This window comes from Calidris pugnax, unplaced genomic scaffold, assembly GCF_001431845.1.
Source record: "Calidris pugnax isolate Ruff unplaced genomic scaffold, ASM143184v1 scaffold42, whole genome shotgun sequence".
Lineage (NCBI taxonomy): Eukaryota > Metazoa > Chordata > Aves > Charadriiformes > Scolopacidae > Calidris > Calidris pugnax.
The window spans coordinates 12,567,564-12,577,568 of record NW_015090920.1 but is presented as its reverse complement, the minus strand read 5'-3'; the positions used below and the strand labels follow the sequence as shown (position 1 = coordinate 12,577,568).

At 46.9% G+C, this 10,005-nt stretch overlaps 1 protein-coding gene across 1 annotated transcript in view; it reads left to right on the top strand.

Moving 5' to 3' along the window:
- FAT4 (FAT atypical cadherin 4) overlaps positions 1-10,005 on the top strand; it is a 177,223-nt gene that overhangs the window by 33,596 nt on the left and 133,622 nt on the right. Inside the window, exon 2 of the mRNA XM_014949819.1 lies at positions 68-5,274. Coding sequence (XP_014805305.1) covers positions 68-5,274 — 5,207 coding nt within the window. The remainder of the gene's footprint in view (positions 1-67; positions 5,275-10,005) is intronic.

Sequence of the window (10,005 nt, the reverse complement as noted above, 5' to 3'; positions counted from 1 at the left end):
GCCCGCCCCCCCGCCGTGGGGGGGGCCCCGCCGCCGCTGCTGCTGCTGTTGCTGCTGCCGCTGGGAGCCGCCGCGGAGCCCCGGCAGGTCTTCCAGGTGCTGGAGGAGCAGCCGCCCGGCACCTGGGTGGGCACCATCGCCACGCGTCCCGGTTTCACCTACCGGCTGAGCGAGCACCATGCCCTCTTCGCCATCAACGCCACCTCGGGCGCCCTGCACACCCGCGCCACCATCGACCGCGAGAGCCTGGCCAGCGACGTGGTGGACCTGGTGGTCCTCTCCAGCCAGCCCACCTACCCCAGCGAGGTGCGGGTCCTGGTGCTCGACCTCAATGACAACGCGCCCGTCTTCCCCGACCCCTCCATCGTGGTGACTTTCAAGGAGGACACGGGCAGCGGGCGCCAGCTTATCCTGGACACGGCCACCGATGCTGACAGTGGCACTAACGGTGTAGACCACGGCTCCTATCGCATCGTGGCCGGCAACGAGGAGGGGCGTTTCCGGCTCAACATCACCCTCAACCCCAGTGGGGAAGGAGCTTTCTTGCACCTGGTTTCCCGGGGTGGGCTGGACCGGGAGGCCACCCCCACCTACCAGCTCTTGGTGCAAGTGGAGGACAAGGGCGAGCCCCGTCGGCGAGGGTACCTTCAGGTCAACGTCACCGTCCAGGACATCAATGACAACCCACCCATCTTCAGCCAGACTCTTTACCAGGCACGAGTGCCTGAGGATGCGCCCGTTGGGGCCAGCGTTCTCCAGGTGGCTGCAGCTGATGCTGATGAAGGCACCAACGCTGACATCCGCTACCGCCTGGAGGGAGGCGATGGAGGTGGTGGCGGGGAGGGGGTTGGCAGCCTCCCGTTCGAAGTGGACCCTGAGAGCGGGGTGATCCGCATCCGGGAGCGCTTGGACTATGAGGTGCGGCAGCAGTACTCGCTGACGGTGCAGGCCATGGACCGAGGGGTGCCGGCGCTGAGCGGCCGGGCCGAGGCCCTCATCCGCCTGCTCGACGTCAACGACAACGAGCCCCGGGTGAAGTTCCGCTATTTCCCAGCCACCTCCCGCTTTGCCTCCGTGGACGAGAACGCGGCCCCTGGCACCGTGGTGGCCCTGCTGACGGTGAGCGACGCCGACTCCCCCGCGGCCAACGGGAACATCTCTGTGTCCATCCTGGCAGGAAACGAGCAGCGGCACTTTGAGGTGCACAGCAGTAAGGTACCCAACCTCAGCCTTATCAAAGTAGCAGCTGCGTTGGACCGGGAGCGCATCCCGGCCTACAACCTTACGGTGGCCGTGGCTGATAACTACGGGGCCCCGCCACCATCCCCGGGCTCCCCGACTTCCTCTGTCTCCCCTGATGGGGTGGTGGTGGCAGCTCCTGTGAGCCGCTCCTCAGTAGCTAGCCTGGTGATCTTTGTGAATGACATTAATGACCACCCCCCTGTCTTCGGGCAGTCGGTCTACAGGGTGAACATCAGTGAGGAGGTGCCCCTGGGCAGCTACGTGCGGGGCCTGAGTGCCACGGACCGTGACTCGGGCCTCAACGCTAACCTCAAATACAGCATCGTCTCGGGCAACGAGCTGGGCTGGTTTCGCATCAGCGAGCACAGCGGGCTGGTCACCACGGCTGGCCCCGAGGGTGGCACTGCTGGGCATGCTGCGGGCCTGCCCCTCTCCAGCGGGCTGGACCGGGAGACTGCTTCTCAGGTGGTGCTCAACATCAGTGCCCGTGACCAGGGGGTGCAGCCCAAGTTCTCCTACGCACAGCTGGTGGTGACCATCCTGGATGTCAATGACAACAAACCTCGCTTCAGTCAACCTGAGGGCTATCAGGTGTCCCTGGCTGAAAACTCCCCCTCAGGAACTGAGCTGCTGGTCCTGAGTGCCACGGATGGGGACCTGGGGGACAATGGGACCGTCCGCTTCTCCCTGCAGGAAGCTGAGCCGGCACCAGCGGGCGTTGGCCCCTCCTCGGTGACACCTCGCCGGATCTTTCGCTTGGATCCTGTGTCGGGCAAGCTCAGCACCATCTCGCAGCTGGACCGGGAGGAGCAGGCCCACTTTTCCCTGCAGGTCCTGGCTACTGATTTAGGCTCTCCTCCCCTTTCTTCGATAGCCCGAGTTAATGTGAGTCTCCTGGATGTGAATGACAATAGCCCTGTGTTTTACCCTGTTCAGTATTTTGCCCATATCCAAGAGAATGAGCCAGCTGGAACCTATGTGACCACTGTGTCTGCTACGGACCCTGATCTGGGACCCAACGGGACGGTCAAGTACAGCATCTCAGCTGGAGACACATCCAGGTTTCAGGTCCATGGACAGACAGGGGTCATCACAACAAAAATAGCACTTGACAGGGAGGAGAAAACTGCTTACCAGCTGCAGATTGTGGCCACTGATGGTGGCCATCTTCAGTCGCAGAACCAAGCCATTGTCACCATCACTGTCCTGGACACCCAGGACAATCCCCCTGTTTTCAGCCAGGGCATGTACAGTTTTGTTGTCTTTGAAAATGTTGCTCTAGGTTACCACGTAGGTACTGTTTTTGCTTCCACCATGGACCTCAACACCAACATCAGTTACCTTATTACAACAGGTGACCAAAGGGGCATGTTTACCATCAACAGAGAGACGGGGCAGATCACCACAGCCAGTATTATTGACAGGGAAGAGCAAGCATTTTACCAGCTGAAGGTGGTTGCTAGTGGTGGGGCAATAACTGGAGATGCTTTGGTCAATATAACTGTCAAAGATTTGAATGACAACTCCCCGCACTTCATTCATGCGGTGGAAAGTGTAAATGTGGTTGAAAACTGGAAAGCTGGGCACACCATATTCCAGGCTAAAGCTGTTGATCCTGATGAAGGTGTTAATGGTGTGGTCCTTTACAGCCTTAAGCAAAACCCAAAGGGCTTGTTTTCAATCAATGAACAAACAGGTGCCATAAGCTTAATAGGGCCACTCGACATAAATGCTGGGTCTTACCAGGTTGAAATCCTGGCCTCGGATATGGGGGTGCCACAGCTGTCCTCTAACTTTATCCTGACTGTTTCTGTCCATGATGTAAATGATAACCCACCTGTGTTTGATCAGCTTTCCTATGAAATTACTATTTTGGAGTCGGAGCCTGTGAATTCCAGGTTCTTTAAGGTGCAGGCTTCCGACAAAGACTCGGGAGTGAACGGTGAAATAGCTTATAGTATAATTGAAGGAAATACTGGGGATGCCTTTGGCATATTCCCAGATGGTCAGCTGTATATAAAGAGTGAACTGGACCGTGAACTTCAGGAAAGATATATTTTGCTGGTTGTTGCCTCTGATAGAGCGGTGGAACCACTCAATGCTACTGTAAATGTTACTGTCATTCTGGAGGATGTAAATGATAACAGGCCCCTGTTCAACAGCACCAACTATGTATTTTATTTTGAGGAGGAGCAGAGAGGTGGATCATATGTAGGTAAAATAAATGCTGTAGATAAAGACTTTGGGCCAAACGGTGACGTCAGGTACTCCTTTGAGCATATGCAGCCGGATTTTGAGCTGAACACAGTAACTGGGGAAATAAGAAGCACTCACCAGTTTGACAGAGAAGCTCTTATGAGACAGAGGGGAGCTGCGGTGTTTAGTCTCACAGTAATAGCAACAGATCAGGGGTTGCCAAAGCCTCTAAAGGATCAGGCAACTGTACAAATCTATATGAAAGACATCAATGATAATGCCCCCAAATTTCTGAAAGATCTCTACCAAGCTACTATATCAGAGTTGGCAGCGAATCTGACACAGGTTCTGAGAGTTTCCGCCTCAGATGTTGATGAAGGGGCTAATGGATTGATTCACTACTCTGTAATCAAGGGAAATGAAGAAAAGCAGTTTGCAATAGATAGTAGCACAGGCCAAGTGACCTTAGTAGGCAAGCTAGATCACGAAGCTACTGCGTCGTATTCGCTTGTCATCCAAGCGGTAGACTCGGGAGCAGTTTCTCTAAGTTCAACTTGCATGTTGAGCATTGATGTGTTGGATGAAAATGACAACAGCCCTTCCTTCCCTAAATCAACCCTGTTAGTGGATGTCTTGGAAAATATGAGAGTCGGTGAACTTGTGTCATCTGTCACGGCCACTGATTCTGATTCAGGTGACAATGCTGACCTCCACTATAGCATTACAGGGACCAACAATCATGGGACCTTTAGCATCAGTCCCAACACCGGTAGTATTTTTCTTGCAAAGAAATTGGACTTTGAGACACAATCTCTGTATAAGCTAAATATAACGGCAAAAGACCAAGGAAGGCCACCACGGTCATCTACGATGTCAGTGGTAATACATGTCAGGGATTTTAATGACAACCCTCCTAATTTTCCGCCGGGGGACATCTTTAAATCTATTGTTGAGAACGTTCCTGTTGGTAGCTCTGTCATTTCTGTGACTGCTCATGATCCAGACGCAGATATTAATGGGCAGCTAACGTATGCAATCATTCAACAGATGCCAAGGGGTAATCATTTCCGGATAGATGAAGTGAGAGGGACAATATTTACCAATGCTGAAATAGATCGTGAGTTTGCTAACCTCTTTGAGTTAACAGTCAAAGCCACTGATCAGGCCGTTCCTGTGGAGTCCAGACGATTTGCTTTGAAAAACGTGACCATTTTGGTGACAGATCAAAACGACAACGTTCCCGTGTTCATATCGCAAAATGCTCTCGCTGCCGACCCCTCGGTTGTGATCGGTTCGATCCTGACGACGATTATTGCTGCTGATCCTGACGAGGGCGCCAACGGAGAAGTGGAATATGAAATAATCAATGGAGATACCGAAACCTTCATTGTGGATCGCTACAGCGGAGACTTAAGAGTAGCGTCAGCTTTGGTGCCTTCTCAGCTCATATACAATCTCATTGTTTCTGCCACGGATCTGGGCCCCGAAAGGAGGAAATCCACCACCGAGATGACTATAATTCTGCAAGGGGTCGATGGGCCTGTCTTCACTCAGCCGAAATACATAACCATTTTAAAAGAAGGCGAGCCTATCGGGACAAACGTGATATCTATCGAAGCGTCGAGTCCGCGGGGCTCCGAAGCTCAGGTGGAATATTACATCGTGTCCGTCCGGTGTGAAGATAAGAGTCTCGGGCGCCTCTTCACCATCGGGCGCCATACTGGTGTCATCCAGACGGCTGCCATTTTGGACAGGGAGCAAGGAGCACGTCTCTACTTGGTGGATGTTTATGCCATCGAGAAGTCGTCTGTTTTGCCCCGCACGCAACGAGCAGAGGTAATGCTTTTATTCAGTAATTATTTACCTGTTTGCTTTCTAACCAAGCCGTTTCGTGTATTTTTTGTTAGCTGTTTTACAGAGGGTAGTGCACAGCAGAAGGCCTGAAAGCTACGTTTGCTGGCTGGTCAGTTAAAGATAACTCTTTCAATTAGCATATCTCAAACTGTTTTCCTCAAAGCCACCTCTAGAAATTAGAGGAGAGCCTTAGACATAGTGCTTAAATTTGGCTACTGTAGGCACAGTGTTGGTTAAATAAATTCTAGGTACTAAATACTTCAGGTGCTAAAAGCTTTAATCACAGGCATTTGGGAGTTTTGCATGCCTTCTCATTTTAGCAATCGCTAATTATTTTAAGTCTTTCTATTCCTGTGTGAATTATAAGTGAAGTTCTTTCACTACAGTCATTGTGTCAGTGTTTGTCTGAGAACTGGCCAGTGGGGCACTGATCTTTGAACAGCTCATCTAGTGTCTTCAAGTCTTGGATGTGCTTGGCATCCCTACCTGGTCATGTCCCTCAGGTCTCCTCATGCATCTCCGATTTAGGTTACTTCTTTACCCTCCTTGATAAGTATGAAAATGGTTTGGTTTTTGTTCTTGGATGTGACAGATGGTAAAAGTGAAACAATTTATCTGGCAACTTTCCTTATCACAAAGTCATTTGACTTGAATTAAGGGTCTTTAAATGTTCTCTGTGTGACTGGCTTGAGGAGCGAAGAGTGGAAATCAGGTTTGAAACATCAGCTGTGAAGTGCAGGTGTTTTATTTGGTCTGTCTGGTAATTGAGCCACAGAATTGATTGTTTACACTGTTCAGCTGTCAGAAGTGATTGTTTACACCATTCAGCTGTCTTCTGCAGGAATACTGAGAAGCCTACTGTGAAAGGGAGCCTTGTGTTTGTTTTAAGTTGCACCATCTTCTGGAGCTGCCTTCTGCGTTTCACTATGAGCCATTTTACTTGCAGTTCCTGGAAGTCTGGGGCTGGCACTGGTGAGTGGGTCAACCAGCAGAGGATGCTGCTAGTGTGTTGTGGCTCAACCATTTCCCTCACCCGCTGAATGTGTTACCTCAACATTGCGTTGCCCTGTGCGTCCCAGATGTTACCTCCAGCTATATTTCCTCTTGGGAATTACGTCTTAGTTTTGAGCCACCAAGGATGCTGTGGTGGCTTGTTGTTTGTTGATGGTTTTTTAATTTTTGATTTAAGCAGATGTGCTATTTCTATGTCTACCTTGGCAGCTGTAGCTTTTTTCTCTTCATAGCCACTTTTTTGTTGTTTTACTGTAGTTTAAGTATAGGTGTGTAACCTTGCTCCCCTATACAGGCAGTGACTGATAGTCTACAAAGTAATTGTTAGGCTGGGGGTTTGCACATTGTTCAAAGATTTCTTAGCACATATGAGAGAGCTCATCTTAGTGTGTGTGCTACGTGCCGTTGATTATCATGTTTTGAAGAGCAGTAGTGTATTGGTAATTGACCTGTCCTAGTAGTGTTGGTGGCTTAAATAATTCACACTATTTTTACGTGAAGATTCCTGCTATATAGGTCTTTGTACCCCTGCTAGTACTTCGTAAAAGATTAAACCTGTACAATTATTTTTTTTCAATGATTATTACATCATATTTCGTCTTGACAAACAGTTGTTTTGAGGGTTAAGCCTTTGTCAGTGGGTATTTGGATCACAATCCTTCAATTTTGGGTCTGCCCACATGACCAAGGAGTCTCTTGACTGGAGAAGGACTCATAGCAGATCCTATAGCTGCAATATTCTCGCTCATTGTAGAAGTATTTAATATGAGTGTTTGGTGAGCAGGGATGTGAACAACCATTGAAACTTTAAACAAATTTTACATTGTTGAATACAAACCACTCCTGAAATTAAAAGCAAATGTTTTATTCTGTAAAGAACATTGAAAGCAATAGTTGGGAGCTAGGATTTCATATTACTGGTCGCATCTTTATAGCTTCTAAAATGCTTCTTCCCCCAAACGTTAATTAGCTTAGTGTGCTTCTTTAGAAAAATATTACAAATTATTATCAGCTATCAACTTTAAAAAATGTGACCATATGCAGTCTCTCGGTTTAATTTCTCTGGAACGGCTTTTGCTGTCCCATTCTTGAACTACTACAGTAAAATTCTTTGTGCAAGCTGACTGTCAGTGGGTGCTGAATAAGCAATGCAGCTTTTTTCCATGTTGCTTTTGGATGTTAACTTTTTTGTTCGCTGGGGTAGTGGTTTGATGTATTGAGTGCACACATTCCGGTCTTAAGAGTTTACTGCCAATCTTCTTTCATAAGAACCAAAACAAAACAACCAGCACCTGAGTATGTGAATATTATCTCTTATTTTTGGAAACCCACCTTAAAACACACTGATGCTAAAGTCTTTGTGCGTCGAATGTGTAATTCAGAACATTTAATGTTTTATTCTGCTCCTGGTTTTAAAGGCGTTGGTTTGAGCGTTGGTATAACCAGAACAATGACGAGGGATAATGAATGTGTGTGACCTTGTAGAATATATAAAGCTACAAAACTTAAGTGTTCCTATGCACATAATTTCTTCAACTTTTCTTTGGTATATACAAGGCACGATGAAGACTGACTGATTTTTAGATTCCCCCATGATTAGTAAATTGTAAAGCATCGATGCAGGCATGCAGACAAAAAACTAATAGGTCTGGTAGCCCTATACCTGACAGTTTTCTGAGCAAATAAACTGTGTGGATGTAAGTCTTGTTTGTTTGTTTTCTGGATTCTTTGTGGGGGGGAAAAAAAGTTTGAGTATTGTGGTTTGGTTTTCTTTCTTCGCTTATGAAGAGTATGTCGGGTTGTTTTTTTTTCTGAATCTGGTTAAAGAAAAGGGGAGGGAGGGGGGAAACCCAGTAATGGGATATGCTTAATAGCTTCTCCATTCTTCTTTACTGCCCACTACGCCTTCTGCCCTGATGCCAGACATCATCTTAATTGCGCTGTGGCATGCGAGCGAACCACTGAGAACTTGGAGCCACCCAGCCTTAAATTTGCTGGCTGAGATTGATGAAGAGAGCAGCAGTAGCAAGAAAGTTAATGGATCTTTTGTCTAGTGTAGACTTTGGGAATAGTTTTGGGTGGCGGATACGTGGTGTGAAATAGAGATATTTACAGCTTCGAAACAGTGGCCAGGCTTTGTCTAGCCAGCAGGCAGTATAAAAGAAGAGCAGGCTTGTGTGAAACCACTTACTCTAGAAGTGAATCAATCCTTGTCCTTAGGAAATGGTGTGATTTTTTTTTTTTTTCTAAATTCCATCACTGAACTCTACTTTCTCTTTTTTAATATTTTTTGTTGTTTTTTGTTTTGTTATTTATAATATCAACTATATTGAGAAAAGCCACCCAGTGCTTCAACTGAAAAAGTCTTTCTCCTCTGTCGGTGGGGTTTGCCCTATAAGATCAGACTATAGATCCACTGATTGCGTGGCTACTGGGATTGTCGCCCTTTTCTGAAGAGACCAAGGGAAGAGCCATGCAATGGCAGGCTGTGGGGAATCCCCTTCTGAACCTAAAGCAGCTGATGTGCCTTGAAACTGAAGGGTTACCTTATATTTTCAGTAAAGCAACAGCAAAGAGTTTAGAAAACAAAGAACAGTTTATTTACAGTTTGGGGATTATATTGTTTTGGCACTGGGTTTCATATTTGTGTATGTTTCTGTGCTTGTTATTACTATACGGAGAGAAAAGTGGTAGTGATGGGGCTGTCAGAATAAGAGCAAGTTGTGAGGTACAGCTTTATTATGTTCAAAGTACCAAATACTTTGAGATTTTCAAGGAAAACCCAAGTGCTCATTCCATTGTATTTTTCAGTTGAGTAATTTTAGATAATTATTATTTAATTTGAAAGCTCTTTTTTTTTTTTTCTTGACTTTTAGCCTATTTGTGTCTCATCTACGGTGACAAACCGGGTTATTTGACATTATGACTGATCACAGAACACATTCAAACAGTTTTTCCCCTCTTGTATTGATTGTTAGGTGTTGCAGTATTCTTCTCCGATAAAGGGAAAAAAAAATAGTTAGGTGTCCTGAAGGGAGCCATTCTGTTTGCCACTTTATGCTTTTATATGTGTTTCTGCTGAAAGAAGAAATGTCAGAGATTGCTGAGCTCCTGTCTCTTGGCTCTCCAGCATAAATTCTCTTTTAACCTCTTCGGGCAAGGCTGAGGGTTTCACCATCATGATTTTATATTTAATATAGAATGACTAATGCATGTTGGCATTGCTTGAAAAACATGTGACTTTATTCAATCCTGCCTCCCAAAACGGTGATCGTATGCTGTGGGCTATTTTTTGGTGGTTATATGTTGTACCTTGTTTCTCGGCTGGCAGTAATAATAGGAACCCAGAGACAATACCTCATCTTCTCTGCTGTGTTACTAGGGATTAAATGGAATTAGACAGGATCTGTAGTTTGCATGTTTAACCCTTCAGTGGATGGCTTCCTTGAAAGGAGCAGTGGGTTTGCTAGGGACCGGTGACGCTAACGTGTATGGCAAATGAGAGGGTAACTGTTTGGGAGGTGAACTGCTTGTTCATTTAAACATCTTTCAGATATTTTAAATAAGTTCATAGTTTCCAAGGAAGAGAGAGAAGGGTATATGCTTCCCTCATTTGCAAACTTTAAATGAAAGGTTTGTTGAGGGTGTTGATTTGAAAATGGAAATACTTGGAGAGGCAGATCAATGATCCTAGTAGCACTT